The sequence below is a fragment of the Corvus moneduloides genome, chromosome 15, assembly GCF_009650955.1.
Source record: "Corvus moneduloides isolate bCorMon1 chromosome 15, bCorMon1.pri, whole genome shotgun sequence".
In the NCBI taxonomy this organism is placed as follows: domain Eukaryota; kingdom Metazoa; phylum Chordata; class Aves; order Passeriformes; family Corvidae; genus Corvus; species Corvus moneduloides.
Window position 1 is genome coordinate 16,530,943 of NC_045490.1, and position 22,783 is coordinate 16,553,725.

General features: G+C 49.1%; 1 protein-coding gene across 1 annotated transcript in view; it reads right to left on the bottom strand.

Annotated features, from left to right (window-relative positions):
• Positions 1-22,783, bottom strand: part of PFDN1 (prefoldin subunit 1) — a 31,606-nt gene that overhangs the window by 321 nt on the left and 8,502 nt on the right. Inside the window, exon 3 of the mRNA XM_032125100.1 lies at positions 15,658-15,742. Within this exon, the coding sequence (XP_031980991.1) occupies positions 15,658-15,742 (85 nt within the window). The remainder of the gene's footprint in view (positions 1-15,657; positions 15,743-22,783) is intronic.

Genomic DNA, 22,783 nt, shown 5'->3' on the forward strand with positions numbered 1-22,783 from the left:
TTCCCAGAGGCACAGGGGCAGGTTCATGTTTACACAGACTGAATTTTGTTCCCCCCTGAAACCTCAGAGCTGCGGGGGCTGTTGCAACAGCGGCACTGCAAAAAGTGGGAGCCATCTACCTCAGCAAGGAAGGAAATCAAATCAGATCCTATAACTCTTGCAGCCTAGAGAGGGACTGACACGCCAAGGCCTCCTGATGGAGACACAGCAAAACCCTTTTTCCTTGGGCACAAAAGGTTCTTTTTCCTAGCTAGGCCATTTTCTAACCCTATATCCTCCTTTCTATCAGAAATTCCCTGGCATCATCACCAAATACGTGTTTCCTTAATCATCTGTAATTAGACTGGGCTTGGCAGGGAAGCAGCCCCAAGATGTGCATCCCAAGATAGGAATTCAGCATGCAGTGTTTTTTCCTGCTAGTCTGGGTGCTCCTCTGTGGCTGGAAAAATCAGTGCTTGGCTCTTTGGACTATTTTCTCTGGGTTTCCAAACAACAGACACAACAGTCTCCTCCGGCGTTGCTGTGAGCACAGGCTCCCGTGCTGCCCATGTAGAGCCCTGCTCTGGGCCATGCCAGCTACCAGTGAGCACTGGCAGGATTGTTGTTAACTTCCAGGAGTCCAGGCCTCATCCCAGAGCATCCTGCCAGAGGCTCTACCAGTCACCTCCCCAGTGCCAGGAGCCCAGTTCAGCAGCAGTGGCCCCCAAAGCCCACCCAGCCCAAGGCCAGGTGAAGGGCAAGAACTGCTGATGCTGCCCTGAGAGCCTCGCCCTGACTTCCGTGAGCCCCTGAAACTGTGGTCCTGTAATGCTGAAAATCCATTAGCCCATGGAGCAGTCCTGCTGCCACCACTGCCCCTCTGTCCCCTTGCCATGGCACAGCTGCTCACTCAGCTGCAAGGCCCATCCCAGCTCTGCTTCTAAAGGCTGAAGGGTTTGTATTTAAATACTAAAGGCTGCTCTTGACAGCCAGGGCCAGGGTTATGGCTCAGGGTTCCTTGTCCCTCTCTGTGGTCCCCAGGCACATAGGGTCCCTTTCGCTTACAGGAACTGCTTTTGAGGAAACCACAGGGAGAAGAAGAGCAGCCACAGGTTCCCAGTGCCAGTGACTCAGTGACTCAGGAGCAGGGCTCTGTCACCGCCGTGCTGTCCCCACGCTGCCCGCACAGACATCGAGGGATTTCACACATAGGGAACTGAGTCTGAGGCCAGCAAGAGGAGACAGGCCCAAAAAACCCGCGTGGCTCTGAGCTTCACCTCGCTCTGCTGACCAGAGGAGAGTGGCAGCAGTAGAGCTGACTTCTGGGGGGTCATTTTTTACTAAAGTTTTTTTGAACACCATTGAATTAGTGCATGAAATGGTCCTGCCCTCCTGTCCTCTCCCCTGGCCCCGTCTCCTGCTCCCACCAGGCAGCAGGAGACACTTCCAGAGAGCAGCTCTCCACAGGCAGGCTGTGCAGCAGGACTGGGAGAGCCCAGGAGCTGGCAGGCTGCAGCCACGGCTCCATGTTCCTTGCAGCGGAATTTCAGACATCCCATTGGGAAGCCTTGCTGGCCCCACTTCCACGAGGACAAGGGACCTTGACGCAGCAGAGGAGCACCCACGTGGACCCACACTGCCCACCCTGCACAGTGACATGCTCTGCCCTCCCCATGCAAAGGGCCTGGGTTTAATGCCATTTCTGCACTTAGGCAGCACCTGCAGCCCCAGGCAGGGCAGGATTCAGGGAATTTTTCTTTCCCTCACTCTCCTTGGTCACCTAATTTTTGAAGCACAAGAATCTGGGCTGCTCCCACTACTCCCTCCCAGAAGCAGTTTCCAGAGAGTCCCATCCCTGGGCTCCAGGAGCATCCTTCGAGCATCAAGGGGAGCCCTGCACCCGCAGCTGGAGGGCTGCAAACTCCCCGAGCTGTCCTGCAGCCAGGCAGTGCCGGAGCCAGCACAGGGGCTGGCTCCCACTCCAGCCCACAGCCCGGATCATGAGCAAGCGAGGAGCAGACGGGCGCCACATTTTCCGAGACACGTGGCAGAAGCGAGGTGTTTCTTCCCCAGGCAGGGAGAACTGCAGCCCGGCTTCTGCTTCGGTAATCACTGGAGAAGGAGCCTGCGTGCAAACCCCTCCTCGCTGAGATTACTGGGGTCTAGACAGGAAACTCCGTCTCTCCCGGGGAGCAGCGCCGAGCGAGCAGCTGACACACGCTCTGCCTACTCACAGCAGGGGGCAGAGACACGGCAGCGCAGCTCTGAAGTCATGCTGGAGGCTGATCCGGTCCAGCCAGACCTGCCAGGCTGGTGGTATCTGTTCCCTGAACGCCACCCTGCACCCCAAACCCCACCTCCAGCTTCCAACTCACAGCTTTCATTTGCACTCGCAGCCCTAGTTAACCCTATGTCCTCTGAGCCCCTGGCTTGAGCCAGCCTGTGGCTGCTGGGCTTCACCTCAGCACCCGCTGAGCTGATGCATTTCCTTGGGAAAATGTGTTTCCTGCTGCAGGTGATCATCCTCTGCTACCTGTGCCATGGCAAGTACAGCCTGTGGGAATTCCCAGGGCAATGCCAAAACTGTGCTGCTGGTTTCGGTCCCTCGTGAAACCAAAGAGGGCCGCTGCTCTCTGAAGCCTCTGGTTTCACTTCTACAGCTGTAGCTCCAGTGCTCACCAGTCTGGAGCCCAAGGGGACATGGCAGCAGCCCAAGGGGACATGGCAGCACACTGGCCCTGCACCTCTGGCTTTGGTGGCTGCATGACCTGTGAGCTGCTGACCCAGAGCTCCTACTCACTCGCCACACCAGTGCCCTAAACTGCCCTCACCCTCCCCCAGCTCCTGTGGGCCTCTGGACAGGTAAGGTGGGTGCCCAAACTGGCCCCAGATGCCACTGCCTGAGCCACACAGCTCCAGGGAAGAACAGAGAAAGGAGACTGGCTTTGAGAAGGCATCAGGGGGAAGTTGCCACATGACACTGAGCTCCCAGAAAAGCCCCAGCTTCCGGCTGACAAGCAGGGCCAGGCTCCACAGCAGTGACCTGGCGTGCTGCTGTCCCCCTGCAGTCTCACCAGGAGTGTGGCAAGGCAGTGACAAGGAAACCTGGAGGGCACGACAGGAAGCAGCTGGTGTCAGCCAAGGGCTCCAACCACAGCAAGGGCCCAGTTCCCCCTCCTGGTTCACAATTCCCACAGCCACTTGCTAGAAAATTATTTTACAAAACTCTCTTGTGGGGTGTTACTGAAACTTATTTCAGAGGAACAGCCTCTGACCGACAGTGCCAGGCCCTGCCAGCCCCCGCCACTCCCGGACAAAGGTCAGTGCATTCCCATGACCCAGGCACAGTTCACTCACAGGGAGGGATGACCCAGGGCTGCAGGTCCCATCAGTGCTGGAGAAGCTTCTCCCCCACAGAGCAAGGAAGGGGAGCTGGAGGCTGCATGGAAGAGGGCACGTGGGAAGGTAGCAGGATTTGCAGCCACACAGTTCCAGGTGGACAGCACGCTTCACACACATTCCAAAACGGAGCCAGCTGACCTGCTCCAGACCAGGACAAGCTCTTGCATCCTCACTTCTTCCTGCCACAGGCCACCCACCAGTTCTCATCCACTCTCTCCTCTACAGTGACAGCCCCCTGATCCCCCTTCTGAACCACACAGAAAGTGCTCTGCCACCTGCACTGGGACATGAGACCGACACACGGCTGCTGCCACAGCCCAGCGAGGTCTGGGCCATCTGCAGAACACTGACAGGGTGCAAACCCACAGAGGATGCCCCCTAAAAGCCAGTGCAGTCAATGCCTCCCAGCCTGCAGTTTCCTAATTCCTTTAAGCTAATACCACTCCCAACAACAGTTCCTTCCCCAGGCAGGAAGGGCTGCAGCACTTGGGAACAAGACAAACCACAGCCCTGATGATCTGTCTCAAAACTAGCCCCAAAGGAAGTGTTCTCACTGAAATCTGCTTTCTGGTAACAGAATTGCCATGCTAATAGCTGTCTGGCACCAGGATGGAGGGCAAGATCCCTCCTTGGGCAGCAGAGCCAAACCCACAAGCTGCGCCTCCCAGCACATCCTGGGGGCTCAGAAACTGGACTTTGCACCTCTCCTACCCCTGAGCATAGATGGGTCACCAACCTGGCCCATATTCTCCCCTGCCAGCTCTCAGGAGCCTTCTCCACTCCAAGGCTTCCTGCAGCCTTCCTAAAATACGTGTGTGGGGCAAGGGGTGAACTTGTGTGTGGTTTGGTACAGCTACATGGACTAAAAACACCCTGTGCCACGTCATCAGACGTGCAGCCAAAAATGGGACTGACCACTCACACAGCCCCATCTGACAGACAATCACATCCAGCTGCCAGGAACCCTTCCCAGGAGGAAGGGTGGCTGTACAGCTGACAGCTCCGCAGACAAAGCTGCCCAGCCTGGCAGGGAAAGCACCACCAGCCCCAGCCCTGCCTGCAAGGAGAAGGGAGGGCAGGGCACTGATACACAATGGGCCTGGTGGGACGCACACCTGTGGGGGGGCTGCAGGCAATGGCTTTGGGGGGAGCAGGCAACAGCTCTTGGGGGTTTCCACCAGCCCCAGCTGCCTCTGTGTTTTGCTGGCATAGGAAGCGCAGGCTCCTGGAAGCACCAGCTTGGCCGGCCCCAGCCAGGGGCTGTGCAGGCAGCACCACGAGCCAGCCCTTGCTGTGCACGCTCCTGACCAAGGCGTGCTGGCGTGGCCAGCCTGTGCCCTGGCACGGGTGGCTGCAGCCAAACAACGCCGTAGGACTCGCCCCTGCCACCACCCCGCTCCTCGGCTCTCCCTTACCCTTCACTCCCCATCGCGAGCAGCGCCTGCTCCCTGACCAGCTCTGTGCTGTTTGCTTTTGGCAGCAGCTGTGGAAAGACTAGATTGAATGCAAATACAATTACAGCTCACGCCCTGAAGAAGAAAAGGAGCTGTGGTTAACAGAAGTGGCCCATGGCCTTTTGACACGGCGGGAAGTCACCTCCTGCTCCAGCCTCCCACCTCCGCTCCCATTGCATCACGCTGCTGGAGAGGCCGGTGCTTCTCAATATGACGCACCCGGACCTGGCATTCCTGGCAGATTAAAGAGCCAGCATCCACAGATTCCACAGAAAGAAAAAACTATTAATCAGCTTCTCTTGGATGAGCTTTTGATGATCAAAGCACTGTCTTCCTCCCAGCACTGTGATTCAGAGGCCTCTGCCTTCAGGGAGAGCGGGTCGGCCGCCGCCAGCCCCGTGTGTGGCAGGGCCTTGGCTCGAGCTGGTGGTTCAGTGGAACAGGGCACAGCATTCTCGCTCCACTCCAAGAGCCCAAACAGCCCTGTGCTCCCAGAGGGAACAGACACGGCAGCCCTGCCCATCCATGCTGCCATACCCTCCCACTCACAGGTGAGTTTCCTGTGACAAGTCATGGTTTATCGACTTTTGTTCTTCAAATTCCACTTCTCTCACGTCACCTCTGCAAGTGAAAGAAAGCTTCAACCTCTGACCTGCAAACACAGATTTCCTTAAGCCCAAACAAAAATGTTTCCATGGAAATTTAAGCATCTAGTATTGGGACAAGCCTATTCATTTCAGCCTGTTCTTTTTTCTCCCTTTTTTTGTTGTTTAAACTGTTTTTCTATGAACTTGTTTTACACCCAACTTGTGAGGACAAAACAAGCTGGCAGGTCCCTTCCCAGAGAATCCCTCCCTTCCCATGGCTCTCAGCCTGCTTGGCTACCAGCCACCGGATTCTGGCATCCCACTCTCACACTCAGAAGGCTTCCGTTGAGGAACGCTGCAGTCTTCAGGCACGATGCAGTGCCTCAAAGAGGAGCCCTGAGACAACTCATCTTGTGACACCACCTCAGTAAACCTGCAGCTAGCCAAGAGCTTCTGTATCCCCCAAAGTTAACTCAAACCATTTTTGGCATTCCCTGAGGGCTCTGTGGGAAAGTGATCAGCAGATCCTGAGCTAGAGTTGGGAGCACATGGTTGGCTGGAAAAGGATCTTCCCTGGGAGGACAGCAAACTGTGCTGCCCGGGTACTGGGGGCCAGGCAGCAGCAGCCCGAGCTGCCCTCACTCTTGGGGCACTGCTGCTGTTCAGGGGCTGGCAGTGCCCAAAGTCCCTGTGGAGAACAGCGCTCCGAGCCCCGGCACACACACCCTGGGCAAGGCAAACATTTCGGTCAGACTAAGCCCACAGAAGATGATGTGCTGGGGACATGTGCTCTGTTTAATGGGATTTCACTTGGAACCCCTAAACAGGACGGAGGTGGACCTGCTGAACAGCATCCAGCTGCTCCTGCTCCAGGAGAAGCTGAAATAATGGACACCAGCAATGGGGTGGGGTAGGTCTGCAGGCAGCCCTACGCCCTGGTGGGTCCACCCAGCACTGGTCCTCACCCAGTTCAACACCATGGCACATGTACACATTGGGAATTACCACTCTACAGCAACCACCAAATATTTAGATACACTTCAAGACTTTCCAAGAAGAGTTACTGCCTCAGGAAGTTGCCCAGAGTTTGCTCAAGAGTGAATGACCTGGAATAGGAAGGGAGCCCAGCTGGTTTCTGACGACAGCTGCTGACAGAAGCGTGATGCCATATACCTAAGAGGAGAAGTGATGATTCAGACCCTTTTTCCTCATCTCCTTCCACAAAGTAACGGGGACCCACAGTCACTTCAGAACTACCTGGGTTAGAGTGTAGAAGAGAAAACATCAAGCACACAGCTACATGTGCCAACTCAGGAGAATCTTTAAAAGCACCTGCCTAAAGAACTGTTGGTGCAAATAATGAACTGATCCTACCACAGCACAACCAGCAGGGCTTCCCCCATCATTACTGAAGCACCTCGAAACCCTGAGGAACATACTCTGAAAAAGCTTAGTTGGAAAAGCCCCCATTAACTTCCATACTTGGTACCTTCAAGAGAAGAAGGGGCAAGGCAAGGGGCAGAAAGCCAGCCTGCCTGCCAGCCTTTCTGCCCAACCCCAGCCCTGTGGCAGCAGCACTTTGCAGACCCACGGTCTGAGCCACAGGGCAGTGCTTCCAGCAGAGATGGAGACAGTTCCTCTTTGTGACTGGGAAATGACGGATTATTCCAGTGAACTCCTGCAGCCCAGCCTGATGTGAACTACTACAAAAGCAAGTCGATAGGAACCTTTCAGTAGGTGGCAGCAGAAATGTATTATCAACCCAAAGGATTCCTTTAGAGACACCCCTTCTTGGCACAATTCCCATGTAGAGCAGTTTCCAGGAGTACATTGCTCCAGGTCAGATACTGCACCCTAACCAGGGTTATGACAGCAGAATCAGGTCGAACAGAGAACTTGGGGAGGGGAAACTCACAGAGATTCTGAAAACCCCCACGTTCTGTTTCAGCGGAAGCGTCCCTCACCAAACTGCCTCTTGCAACATGTGGTAAGTTCCCTAACCCAGTGCCTCAGTTTCTGTGGTCCCACAGAGCTGGTGTGGCTCATCGGGATTCCTCCTGGCAGTAGGACTTTTGCAAAACCACACCACACCTTTCAGCTCTTGCAGTCCTGGCCAAACAAGGCCACTTAAAAAGAAAAATCATTTCCATAAATTTCAAAGACAAATCAGCAACAAAAAGATGATGTCATCTCCCAGTTAGGCAGCATCCCCCCTCCCCACCCCGTTCAGACAGCCCTGAACTCAGAGCAGCCACATGCCCACCACCAAGGCATTAGGGATGGAGCAGGGGTGACCCGGGCGGTGGGGACAGCAGGAAGCGTGACGTGAGGGCTGCCCTGCATACCTGGGAGCAAGGTGTGGCTTTGTAAAGCTGACTCAAGGCTGGCTCAGGGCTCCAACAGGCAGGAGCACGCTTTCCAAATAATCGTTTCCTGTTCTCCCCAGGCGAGATGGAGGAGGAGATGGAAGCAGGATGGAGGTTTATCGGGCACAGATAATCCCCCTCCCCAGAGCTGCTTGGCACAAAGGCCAGCCAGGAGCCACTGCAGGGGCCTGGTGACTAAGGCAAGGACAGCAGTGCTGGGTTTGTGACTAATTATTACTCATGCAAGGAGGAATTTGGAGAGGGACCCGCATCCAGCTCAGCTCGTTGCTTTGGATACTTCTGCAGCCATAAGCACAAAGGAGAGCTTTGACAATGAATCAGACCCTGCTCTAAAACGACAGACTTATCAACCAACTTGGTGTTAAAATGATTTCAGTGTAACCATAAAGGCAGCTTAATGCTAATCAGAGGAAACAAGCAATGTTTTCAGGCTCAGATGACTAAATGTAGGCTCCTGGATGGACAAAACCATTTAGACACAGCAGCAGAAGTGGGTTTTTATTAATACATAATGTGTTTCACTTTCCTTTGAATGACAGAGGAATGTGAGTGTACTGGCAAGAGCTGCTTGAAAAGTTCTCTGTTAGGTTGTTGGGGGTTTTTTAATCAAGAGTAATCCCCCCTCCCCCCCCAAAAAAGAAACTAAAAGAAGTTCTGAGATGCATTTATTTTGAAAGCATATCTATAACTAGTCTCTAAAGGACTTAAAAGGAAGCAAACAACCCCCACATTAATTATTCTCTTGCTTTTAAAATCTACAATTATCCACCTAAAAATAAAGGTAGGAACAGTGAAAGCTAAGTCATCAAATTCCAGTTCTTCCTTCATAAAGCCTTTGCCCTCTCAGCTGGTTTGTGTGCTTACTTTGCAGTCTGCAGTACAGGGAAGACTAACAAAGAATTACTAATTAAACAACTGCTTGCAAAAACCTGCGAGTTTGAAGACTTGTTGCAGTGAATGATTGCTCCATATGAGAGATCCAGCCTTGCCACTCCATACCCACACACATGTGATGATATAAATACACGTCATTCCACAAGCATTCTTCACAAAAATGTGGTGAGACACCAGTTTTTATAAGCCATCCCAGGCCTAAGGTGGTGGATGACCCCTCCAGAGAGCTGGGAATCCTCTTTCCCCTTCGAAATGTGAGAATTTCTTCTCCCTGTGCCTCTAAGATTCCAACATCATGTTTTGCAACCAGTGACTTGTGCACTATTTAACACATGACAAGCTTCTTACACAATTTTCAAAGCAGAACATACTGTTATTTGATCTTTATCTAACAAATCTAACACAGGACTAAGAGCCAGCTTTTAAACAGATCCACCTCCTTCCCTGCAGATACTGAGGAGCACTTGTTGCCTTTAAAAGCTGCAAGGTGCTAGCTGCACACAGCTGATTTCCATCTGTCTGCAATGAAAGGTGACAGTCACATAACAGAGAAACACCCATGAAGTTCAGCTGTAAGAACACAATCCTTTTGCCACCCACATTTTTGACAAACAGGACAGACCTTGAGGCTTTAAACATTAAAAAGCAAGTGAAGTGAATGATTCCTCACAGCTGTGAAGGCCTGTTCTTCCTGTAACCATCAGCAGAGTCAGTTTAGGGAATAGAAAGAATTAGAGCAGCATTAGCTATGCCCCAATTCCTCCAGTATTTACCTTAAATTGTGTGGCCCCAGTCCAGTGTCAGGAGGCCTCTCCACAAAGCAGGATTTTGTGCTGATAGCGTTAGCTCTGTGACCATTACACTCTCAACCTCCTCAAAATTTTGTCATTTTAAAGCCTATTTTTCTAATTGCTCAAAGTATCTTTCATTTCAAAAATCAGGAATGAGAACACAGATTCTCCTCCCTGTAAGACAGCCAGACCTATAGGGGAAAAAAAATGAGCTTTGGCTAATCCCTTCTTCAAAACAAGGCTCTCATGGAGGGAAGACCGTTGGTAACAGCTCTGCCCATGCAGGCTGCACTCTGCTCTCCCACGGGAGTGCCTGTGGATGCTCTGCAGCTGACAGGCAGGCAGCTGGACCACCCATGCCCTCAAAAAGCAAGCTAAGCCTCCAGCTTTGCAGCCTGAAACACAGCAGCAACCCTCAGTGAGGGCACAGACTCAGACACGGGATGACACCAGCCAAGAGAGTCAAGATGAAACACATTTCCCAGGAACGCCACCAAGTCCAAAATGTCTGTGTCCAGAAGGACCTGCCCAGACACCCACAGCTGCCTCAGGCACACAAAGCCATGCAAGATGCTGGGTATTGCCTGGCCTGGTCCCCACCGAGGGTCTGATGAGGCTCTGCAGCTCATCTTCATGCTAACATCCATTATTTGTGGAGATCCCATAGCTTCCTCCTAAAACGTCCATGCAAGCCCAAATACTAATCCTACACGGTAAATTTACTTCCATACTCCACCTGTCCCCACGTTAGGTGTCCTGCCTCCCTCTACAGCAAGCAGAGGGACTGACCTTGCCTATGCACACATGGGGAAACAAGGGGCAACTTCAGTGACAAGGTGTGTTTAAAATCCTGCCCCCGATACGTGCGCACATGCCAGCAATGGAATGAGGGAACAGCACCCTCATCCAAAGTAGAATCTGCTCCAGGTTAATGCACAGAGGGTTATTCTTGAGGCTTCCCCTCTCCAAAGCAAACAGGAGCATTCCTTATTTCCCCCTGTTTAGTTAAAGAGCCCAGCACACATTCCTGGGCACTGGCCTACCCCAAGCAAACCATGCGATGAGAACTTCTGCGCTGTAAATCCCTGGAAGAAATAGGTCTAACTTGGGAACAGCTTAACAATTGCTACCTTCTGATGGACGCTTCGTGGTCTGCAAAGAGCACCACAAATCTCAAGAGGCTTGTTTTCACATCGTTAAAGCCACCCACAGAATTGGCCTCCATGCTGAGGGTTTCAGTACAAAATGAAGGAGAGCTGCCACCAGAGCACGTCGGAGGCCGAGGCCACACCAAGCAGGTCCATCCCAGCCATACCTGCCCCAGGCTTCAGCGCTTCTCCCCAGCCACACCTCACCTGCAGAAATCTTTGTTCCCACAGGGGAAGAAAACACTGTTGTGGCAAGTGTCAGAGCCGACTCATCACGGCAGGGGCACCACCACTGCGCCTCAGGGCTGCAGCAAAGCCATTTTAAAGCTCCCAGAAAAAGATGAGAGAAATGGAAGCCGCAGCACGAGCAAGATTGTGCTCAGGCAACACTGGGGAAGAAGTCGGTGGTCACCTTGAAGCATTTCAGTGCAGTCACTTCGTAACTTCACGAAATTTGTCACTTCACAAACATCACCTGAGGCTTTGAACATGGAGCACAGCGGTGTTTGAGAGCACAGTGTTCCTTCCCCCACCAGGAAGGAGAGCAAAGATATTTTCTGTGTGGGATAGGGAAATTGGACATGGATCCAATCCAATCCAATCCAATTTAGGGATCGCATGAAGGATTTCTGAATTAGAAATCAAGCCTTTAGGTACAGCTGTCTTGATTGTATTTTCTACTCCAGGCAGCCAGAGAAAAAACCAACCAACCCTTTATCTCTGCAGCAGTAAACTTTCAGTCTCCCACAGGCATGTGAAAGAATTGCCTGGGAAACAAGCACACAGCTATGTTGTGGTCAGAGTTTAAAACCAAAATCCAATTCAACCAGAAAGCTGCAGGTTGCTTTTGCCCTTTTCCCGAAGGAGCTAAATTCAGTGGCACACAGCAGACGGAGCTGCCCAGCAGAGCCTCCCCCTTATTTGTTATTTTTAGCAATTTAGTCTGACAACGCCTGACAACTAAACAAGCTGAATATAGCAGGAGAGAAGGGGACTATCAGATATTATCAGAGAAAGCACACAGTGATAATCACTTTCTCCACCCCTAACGAAGAATCAATTTTCCATGTCTTTATAACATCATAGAGTTTGTTCTTTTTAAAATGCCACATTTAAAAACAGAATCCATCTAGCCCTACAATGGAAACGGATAACATTTCCTGAAACAAAGCATTGTTCCACCCCTCACATATCATGTTTCCTTAAAAACAAGGGAAGAAAAACATTACTTGGTTTTTCTCCTAATACTGCACAAACATTGCTGAGCTAAAAAGAGTCTGTGCTCATCCCTTTAGAATGCTTTCAAAATAGATTTAACACATACCCCTTGCACCGTGAAACACAACAAGAATTTGATAGTATCAGGACTGGAAAAATCCAATGGCTCCTGCTAAGCAGGACGTGTCCCATGCCAGTGTGTGAGGAAGCACATGGCACCAATCTCTGGAGGTTTGGGTAAGCCCTGTTGGCACAGCCTGTCAGCAGGCACAGCTATTGTGCCAGCAAGCCTGGGCAGTCTGTTTGGATTCCAAAGGATTAGATAGAAGTTGTGAAGTTCAGAATGCCACACAGGTGTGTATGAAGTTGACAGGCTGAGAACAGTGGGGCTGTTCAGCCTGGAGACGAGAAGGTTGTGTGGAAACCTCATAGCACCTTCCAGGACCTGAAGGGAAGCCAGAGAGATACTCTTCACCAGCAACTGGAGTGACAGGACAAGGAACAATGGGTTCAAATTGAAAGAGGAGAAATTTACATGGGAAATTAGAAAGAAATCCTTTACCACGAGGATGATGAGGCCCTGGCACAGGCTGCCCAGAGAAGCTGTAGCTGCCCTGTACCTGGAGCAACCTGGTCTAGTGGAAGGTGTCCCTACCCAAGCCAGGGGGGTGGAATGAGATGATCTTTAAGGCCCCTTCCAAGCCAAACCATTCTATGATTCAATATATATATTTAGATATATTCACGGCCATACATAGCTTTAACAAGCAGGGTAAAACTACCTTTGGTTTTCTTCAGATAACTTCTGCAGAATAACTAACTGCCCCCTCATGCACACCCAGACCCCTTGGTGCTTTCAGAACAGAGTTCCTCTCACCAAGCATAATGCCTGTTCCAGATGAGCCTTATTTTCCCAGCCCTTTACAAGGACAGCCCTGGCTGTCCTTGCTGCTTTGTCATGTGGTGAGCAGCAAGGAGGCCCAAACCAGCAGCATCCCATCAATTTTGTGATGCTGCCTTGAAAAATACAATGCACTGCTTCAACAGTGGAGACACCCATGCGAGGGAAGTGAGGGAAAGGGAATGACTACAGTCACATACTGCAGTGGAGAGTGTCAGAGGGAGAAAAGGCACAAAACTCCTCAGGGTTTTCAAAGTTCACTGGCAGCTGTGAATGTCAGCAAAACCAGCTCACACCTCTGGAGCAAGTTAAAGCCAGATTTTCAGGAACAGGCAGCTGGAGATCTCCTTGCTACACAGCTGGATGGACTTCCAGAAGAGCTCAGCAGTGAACCCAGCCCTCTGTGCTGTGCTCCTCTGCAAACAGCACCAAGGTAGAGGGGAGAGCCTTTCTCAGATTCAGGCATGTATCAAAAAATACACATTTCACAACCCTTGGCAATAATGTCATCATAGCAAAGCACAATTGCCTCAAGCTCAGCTACATGTGTTATGAGATCAGCCACACCATAGGGTACTGGGGGATTGCTCTGACCAGCCTGATTCAGCTGTGCAAAGTGAGAAATGTGAGTAAGTCATAAGGTAGTTAACAATGTAAAATATAAACCTAAGCTTTAAAACCCTTCCAGTTTTAATAATGAATGGAGGGATGTTTAACCTTTCTTGGTTTGATATTTATTTTACAACGAAGCAGTGGAAGCACAAGGTCACAAAGTTTCACATTCTTTCCTGCTTCGGTCACAACTTGTTTTCAGGACAGCAAAATCCCCCGCTCCTGTGATAAGTGCTCTCTGAATTGGACTCAGGTATTTCCCCTGAAATCTCAGTTGTCAGCTAAAGTGCTTGTCCTCTTCCATGGGGAATCCCACGCCTAAGGAAAACCCTCTTCAAAAAACTGCCACAGCCAACTGGAAGGAGATCAGTTAAAAGATGGACTTGAATGTTCACTTAAAACAAACTTTTGAATGTGTTGGCAATCTGAGCCCTACTATTCATGATTAAAAAGAAAAACCAGCCCATCTGGGAACCACCTGTCTACTCCAACCACCTTTTGAGACAGTCGCTATTGCTGGAAACTTCAACTCAATGACCATAACCAGAGATTCAGCAACAGGGAGCTATGAAGCAGAAAAACACATTTGTGAAGCAGCCAGTTCTGAGGCTTTGTGCAAGAACAACAGAGGTTATAATTTGTGGGAAATTCCATCCATTCTGCTGAACTCAGCGACCGGGAAGTTCAGGAGGTAAGATAATTCCCCACCAGGAACAGGAAGAAACCCAGATGGCACAGCTGAAGGGCACAGTAGCCAAGAAGCTGACCACAGCCTGCTGGAGCTGGCAGGGAGGGACCCCAGGGGCAGTTTATAAACAGGCTGCCAGCCACATTCCACCTGCTTCCAAACCCAGAGGTGCTGCCAGCCACATTCCACCTGCTTCCAAAGCCAGAGGTGCTGCCATGAAGTCCTCCAACCCCAGTTGCAGGGCTGTCTTTGCACAAAGCCACTGGCATCTGGGATGGCTCCAAAGGAGCAAGGATACAATTGCTTTTATCACATAACCATAAAAATGACTGTGCCTTGCCTGCACACCCCCTTAGATACACAGCCTGTCCACAGAGCTCTTGTTGACCTGTGCAGAAAGAGTTCTCATGGGCAGAAACACAAACCCCCTTAGTGTCTGGCACAGACAATGCTCCAGGCAACACAACATCTGGGGATGGACTTGCTCCACAGCTCCTCAGGCAGGATGAGTTTTAAGAAGGGATTAAAAAAAAAAATCCAGACTCAGCTTCTGCTTTAGTGTAAGTAGGAGATAACAGAGACAGAACTGCACAGATCTGAGTGGGTTTGAACACAGACTTCCTATTCCTGCTTGTCCCTACTTATTTGGTCTCCACATCACTTTCTCCAAAACAATAACAGATGGGAAAAGCAGCGTGACACAACTTGGTCTTTGCTTTCTCTGTCATTCCCCAAAGACCAAGAAACAGGGGTTTTTATTAATGATATTTTAGGAGCATTATAAAAAAACCACACTAACAGCCTTGGAAAAGTACATTTTGCACTTCTTCTCAGAAGAACTGTAAGCTGTACACGCAGCCACAAGAAGATAGTCAAGATTCACTAGATAGCCTGTTTGAACACTGGGACTTGCGCAGACACTATTTTTTATTTCCTAGATATCCTTCTCTGCCTTGAATACTCCAACCAGATAAACACAAGAACACAGAAGTGCTCTGACCACATTGTCAAAACAAAGTCCCATCTCCCCACAGATGGGCTCTTCAACAGCAGCCCCAAGCAGATGCTTAGGGCAGAGTGTAAGGACAAGGCAGGCCTATACAGTACTTCCTCCTCATACTTTCCCACCCTCCAGACATTTTTAGCTCAGGAACTTCCTGAGCAGGATGCCATTTCTACATATTTGGTAATTCTCGATGGATTTCTCTTCCATGAATTTGTGCAATTGTTCTGAGCCAGTGTAACCTTTAAATACCCAAAGCACTGGCAAAGTTTTACATCACTTATCTGCTGCAAATAACCACACAAACATCCTTTTGCTTGTTTTAGACCTTGCTCTTACCAATCTCATCTGAATCCCTCACTCCCAGTTTTCATACCAGGGCACAGAGCGAACAACCAATCCCTACTGGCTTGTAGAGCTAGGAAAGGAACCAAGTGCTTTGAGTTACTTGTAGGTTACTTGTAACAGGCTGTTTCATCTAGTTACAATCCTTCAGCATGAGAAGTACCAGATAAAAACAAGAGATGTAGCAAACAGCATCTTGTTGACCTTTAATGTTCTACTTTCATCATCATCACTTGCCAAAAACTTACCTCTAACTCCTTAATTTTCTCTTCGGCTATTCTCTGTTTTTCTAAGAGCTGATTATGAATCACTCCTTTAGGCTGAAGAATAAACCTACAAGTGAAAAAGAAGAGACAGAAAACTTTGGATGCTTTTTATATCAGCGTTCCCCAGCTGCACACCAAGTTAAACCAGAGCCACCTCTTCTGAGTGCTCATCCTCACTCCCATGCTCTGGACAGAGATGGCAGAAATTGCTCTGACAGCTCCCAGAGCCCACCAGGCTGGTCCCAAAGGCTCACCAGCCCCACCTATGCTCTGGGAGGATGAACATGGACACACAGAGATCTCCCTTTATCATTCAGCGTCCTTGAATGATCTGGAAGCAGTTCTGGCACACAGCCAGCAAGGGGAGTCTGTCAGCACCTTCCCTTCAAAGGGATTTAAATCAGTTGATGGCATGTAGTCAAGGAAGACTCTTGACGGGTAAGAGCTGTTTATTAAAGGTTTAGTGCTCGCAAGGTAAACAAACCCGCACAATAAAACCGAAGCTTTCCACAGGGAAAGGCTGAGCGAGTTGCGGTTGTACGCCCTGGAGAAGAACAGGCTCCAGGGAGACTTTACTGCAGCTCTTCAATGTATAAAAGGGGCTTATATGAAAGACAGAGAGAGAGATATTACCAGGATCTGTCGTGACAGGCAAGGGACAACAGTTTTAAAGTGCAACAGGCCACGGTTCAGTTGGACACAGAGAAGAAATGTTTTACACTGAGGGTGGGGAGGCCCTGGCACAGGGTGCCCAGAGAAGCTGTGGCTGCCCCATCCCTGGAAGTGTCCAAGGGCAGGTTGGACACGGCTTGGAGCAACCTGGGCTAGTGGAAGGTGTCCCTGCCATGGCAGGAGGTGGAACCGGATGGTCTGTGAAGAACCCACACCCTTCTGTGATTTGACAAAACAGAGACAGTGCTTCCAGCAGAAGCTATGGAATTTTCACAGCTCCCACTTCTCAAGCCTTGGCTTTAACCCAACCCCTCACTGACCTCCAAATTTCTACACTTTCACCAGCCAAAGGGTTTTTCTGTGGAGTGGGAAGTGGCTGCTTTTAACTGAAATTGTGGCCACTGGTTTCCACTTGTTCTCTTTTCAATTGCCAAAGGGATCTGAAAGATGCATCCATAACATCTGAGTCCTGCTTGCCAACAAGCAGAAAGGTGCCTGCCTCGCTCAGAGAAGCCTCTGAAGGAGCACCAGCATTCAAAGCAGCTCTCCAGCACGTGGCACTGGCATCCCACAAAGAGGTAAAGGACAACTAAGTTCAAACAAATTTTAGGAACCCTGCATGGCTGTTTTTCATCCTTCCAGACATTAAGAATGTACAAGCTGCAGATTCACCCCCTTCCTTACTTAGAAAGTCCCCCAGGGGATTTAGAAGGAGCCTCCGTGGGTCATACCAATGAGTTCAAGGTCTCCTCTAGCACCAACTAGGGTCAATGTCTTCCTGCCAGGTGACAACAGCTCATACTTCAACAGTTAAAATGAGCAGCTTTAGACAGGGCAGAATCAGAGTGCATTCCCCGTCTGCTACAGAAAAACCTGAATTCAGTTGGCGGAGTCATCTCCCACGACAAATGACATTATTAACGTGTTTGCTCAGAGCCTGGTAAACACAAACACGGATCTGCCACTTGGCTGGAAACCCAGTGCCCTCTGCATCAGAAACCCAGCCAAAAGGAACACTACCTGCCACACGCATTCCTGAAACGCATGGGAGGAAAACCGTGGGTAATTATAATAGGTTTCCAATTAAAACTCTCTTTGGGGCTGCTATTAACTGTGCATAGAAGCGCCACCTCCTCCTCCTCCCACTTCTTTCCCTGTTCCGCTTCACCTCCTCTTCTCCACAGGAACTTCCGCTACATCTTTCATGTTGCAATTTTCTCAAATCTCTCTCATTTTTTCCCACTCTTGGCTCATGCTTATGCTGGCATCATCTTTGCTCTCTATCTGCTCCTGTTCTTACCAACACAGCTCACTCAGACTCTCTTTGTCCCCTCAATCCCCCCCCTCCCCTTGGGAGGTGTCCCCACCACTGACCTGCACACAGTGGTGATGGCTCGGGGTCCTGCCATACACCAGACTGCTGAAATAACAACACAGGTGATTTTGTGAAAATTAAGTTCAACACCACCCTTCTAGGAAAGAGAAGTTATTTTCATTGCTTTTAGATACAGAGCCTGGATCCAGCCAGAGAAGAGGCACTTTTCAGGACCACCAGCAAACACATCATTTTGATGCTCTTACCTCAGGCCTACAAAACCAGAATAAAAACATCAGCTTTCACACACACCCCCTGTAGACTCAAATTTTGCCTTGCTTCTGCAGTAGCTGCCATTAGTGAAAACCAAAGTTGCAAGATGCCTTCTGTACACAAAGCCATCAGTCCCTTCCTACGTCACTGCTTCCCTGAGCCTGCCTGTGTATGTGAACGTTTCCTGAATTATTTCCTTTTTTTGTGGGGGCAGCAAAGAAGAATACAATCCCTTCTCATTTGCTTCCCCAAATTGTACAGGAAGATTGATCATTTTGGTTTCCCTGACGTCTCTGGTCTCAAAAACAAAGTTCAACACCAACACAGTTTGAGCAATTTTCCCCATGCTGCAGCTGGGAAGGTCCCTGCTGGGTGACAGGCACTGGGTGATCCCAGCTGGCTCGGAACTGCTACAGGCACCAAAACCTCCAACAAACAACCGGCTGACTTCACTTTTATTCTGCAAATGTCAACAGCAGTCATCAGGGAAAATATCCTCCCTCCCACCCTCCTGCAATGCTCTGGCAGACATGCGACAGCAAATTAAAATTGGATGGCTGAAATTAGCACTGACAAGACTTATGCGGGCAGCTGGGCACAAATACAACCACCCTGAATTTGCCTGCTATAAAACAGTGGGCTGGAACCTGTGTCCGTTCACAAACTTGCTCAGAAGCAGATCAGATGTCCCTGCCTAGGCCAGCAGCATCCTGCAGGTCTTCACCAGTGCTGCTTAAAGCCACCCGTTTGAGTTCCCCGCCGCATGACCACGGAGCTCTCAGCCTCAAGTGCACAGGTGCTGCCCTGGAAGCTGCCAAAGGTCAGGTCTTTGAAAGCTGAACTATAAATCCACATCCACAGTTAATTATTTAAATCTGTGGCTTCACTTTCCAACACAAGCAGGACTCGAAAAACTCATCAGTTTTTTAGCGTCTAGTCTGGGGTACAGACATTATGGAGATCTTGGCCAAAGTTCTTACCTAAGGAAATAATGTGGTTTATGGCAGCACTTGGAAAAAGCAGAAGTTTGCTCGGCTCATTATGTAAGAAGTGCTGCAGGGCACTTGTAATAAACTCGAATTTAAATTTAATCTAAATTTCATTTTTCCAATTACCCTAAGTAATACATCAACTTGATGATTTTTAGCTTTTTTCCTCACCAAGATGGAGAAATAGGGCAGTGTCATTCTGCTGCCTGGTTTCAGTTAGATGTAGTTATTCATGTACAGATTTTCAAGCTCATGAAAGAAGCACAGAACATTCTGACAACTTAGTTCTTCCCTGAGTGAGTTTGTGAAGCCTTTCAAACACGCTAACTTAATTCAGTGCCTGGAGGTTCACCACCAGCTGAGAGCTGGCCCCAGGTGAGAGTCACCAAGCCGAGGAGCCCCTTTCTGCTCAGTGGTGCGGAGCCCAGCAGGCAACACAGCTAATACTGACCCAAGAGCTGCTTTCACAACTCTGCTGGAGTCCATGGGAGGCTCCAAGCCCCCAGAGTTTGTGTGTTGAGCTGGGATGGAGTTTAAGTACTGCTAATCCACAGAAGACAAGCAGCTACACAAGTCTTTTCCCAGATACGAGAGCTCACCCGTTTCTGCCTTCTCTCAGGGAAGCGTCACAGCACACACTAATAGACCTGTCAAACATGACACCTACACTATCAAACATGAAACAGTGATTCAGAAACATGTTCAGCACCACAGTGGCAATTATAAAGCTTACTAACAATCACCTCTTCACACAGGAACTTTTTCACTGTTGTTAAAGTAACACCACAAATATCTGGGTCAGAATGGACAAGTTTACCCCATCTCACCTGGCCACCCATTTCAAAGGGAATGGTTAGTAAAAATAGAGCAGGACTTGCTAATGATTTTTCCAGTGTTCATAGATAATGGTGAAAACTCAAAATAAAACAAAGAAAATCAGAAACGAAAGCTGCAGAGGAGAGGGGTCCCTGAGTACAGCAGTGTTCAGCCAAACCTGGGCTGCCAACAAGAACAGCTCCATGGAGCAGAGCCAACTGGTTGCCAATCGACTGCACCTACTTGCTCAGCCTCCCAGTGACTGTTGGTTCTCAAGTGCAATACAAGAGGAAAAATAGAGCACAAGGGAACTGAAAGAGAAACCTCGCTCTAAATAGTCCCACTTGTTTCTATTTTCCTCCCTTTGCTAGCTCCACATCAGGAATTTTGTTTCCCTAGGGCAGAGAAAGTGGTTTATATACACTCTCCGAGGCTCATTGCTTGTTTCTTCTGAAGGGATCTCTTAGCCCTTCACAATTCTAATGTTCTATTATAATTTTCATTTGATCAGTGTTTATATTGTACTCCCTGATGCTCTGGCCCAAACGGCCTTCAGACTCTTGTCAGGTCAGCAGGTGCTGCCCACTTCATCATCTGTCTGCTCCTTTGTGTCACACATACACACCCACAAAGCAATGATCATCCAGTGTAAGTAATTCCATAACTCAGCCTGTTTGTACCAAAATGTACTGTTTACTTGACTTTGAGACATAATATTAGATACTGAAAGATTCGCCTCTTAATGAATGAGGTTATGGAGATGTTTGTTCAGCACACGCCACTCTTCATTATGACATACAAGTCATTAAAGCTATTAAAGGTGGAGTCACAGTGATGCTCATAGTTCAGGTTTTCCATGAAGAATCTCTACTTTCAATTACTTGCAACTGCAACAAACTTCAGCCTTTACAGCTCGAGCTTTCCACGGCAGGCAGCTGTCCTGGGCATGAGCAGCCTCTCTTCTGCCCTTGGAGTTAGGAAACACAGTCCCAGTGTTTCTTATGCCCAGCTTGCCTGTGCAAGAGGCTGCTTGTGTTCAAGCATTAAAACCAGGAGGGAAGGAGCCCCACAACAGGCCACAGGACCCTCTCATAGCCACCCCGCAAAGAAGCTCTTCCTACTTGGCTCTGCAAGAATTGGCACAGGGTAGCAGGGGAAGCCTCAGCTTTTCCCCTGCCAAGATGGGTATACAGCTCTCTGCCTAATTCCAGAGAGAGACAATTTTACAGGTACATATGTCCAGTGTTATTTTGCCAGAATAATGATGAATGACAGATTTGTAAGTCCATTCACCTGGCTCCCAGCTCACACAAAGAGTTGCTGTAACTTCAGCTACATGGTTCTCATTCCATTTGGGAAACTCTCTACAAAAACCGAAAAGAAAACAACCAACTTTGCCCAAAGCCGTAATATTATTTTAACATGTTTACTGTATTTCTAAACAACCTAACATGCTGTGGTATATCACAGCAGTGTTTACACGGAATGTCCTGCTCCTTGAAACCAAGTGCTTGCATTAGACCACTCCGTGAGAAAAGTTTGGCTAAAACCAGTCATGCCCTTATCTATTTAAAGATGCTTTTTAATTCTGAACTTGCACTGCTGCTCAAGCTTTGAGCAGACTCAGTAGGAGATTACTGCATTTTAAGTACTGTTCAAAGCCAATGGAAGAAAGGCTTCCAAGGAGCTGATCCCAAGCAATCTAGCTTGATTGAACCAGAGCCAGCTGTGCAGAATTGCCAGCACCCAGTAGTCCCAATCTACTCTCCCAGGATTTGCTGGTGCTTCTGTAAATGATTCTCTATGCATCTCACACCAAGCACAGCTTATACCCCTCCAAATTCCAGTTTTAGTCACCCTAGATGAATTACCCAGTTCCAAACAAGACAAGGAAACAATATTAAAAAAAAAAAGAAAAATCATCACTAATTATAGCTTGTGCTGCCACCCTTCATGTCTAAGGGTTTCACATTTTTTCAGCCTGATTTTGAATTTCCAATCAACAGATCATATGCCTTAACTAGAGCTGGTTCAGAACAGATGGAGTTTGAACAGATGAGTTGAAACTTTTCCTATGTTTGCATTTATTTTAGTGGTCAGTCATCTCACCGGGTCACCTCGATATAGCTGACCCTAACTATTCCCCCCCGCATACCTTAAAGCAAAACAAATCCCGCAGCTTATGTTGGGAGGATTATACATGAATACATTCCAAGGAGCAGCAGTTCATAGTTCACATGTCATTTTACTGCTACCCTCGGAGGGGTGGATGAGCACCAGGAGCTGGTTGGGCAGGAGACATCCCCAGAGGGCAGCGCAACCTGTGCAAAGCCAGCCTGGCACACCGGAGCACGCAGAGACTGGGATTAGCGGCGCTGGACTCCGGCCAAACCCTGTCTTACGTAGGCCTCAACAAGGGTAACTTTTACTCAGATGAACGTTTGTAAGCCATAAACCTATTTACTCTAAGGAGCTAAAGGAATTGAACAAAGAATTCCACGCCGTTTGCTTCCTCAGACCTTGGCACGGGCTGGCCCAACGCGTCCAGCCCTGCAGAGGGGCCTGGGCTGCACTTCAGGCCGTGTTTACATTGAGCTTTCACTTTTTCGGGGGGCATCTCTCAACAGCTACAGCATATTACATTACCTCAAGCCAAGATAGTAACACAGATTGCAAACAGCAGTTTCTGCATTGCCAGACACTTAACTAGATGGTAGATTTATACCATTGTTCGTGTTTGGTTCTTTAAAAAAAGAAATCAGGAATATACCTCTAAGTGTGTATTAAATATAGCACGACCCAAAATAATAAAATAGTACTGTGGTCTGCTTTTAATGAGCATCATAAATTCTTTTTGAAGGCTCAATCGACATAAATGGAATTTAAAAAAAAAAAAAAAGCAAGCAAATGCCTCCTCTCTATCATGCAGGAATTCATAACATTTGAGATTAAATCCATGTGGGAAAACACCGCAAGAACAACTGCAGTTCGTGCAATTGAAATCTCCACGAATAGTTCTTCCTCCCTATATTCCTGATTTAGT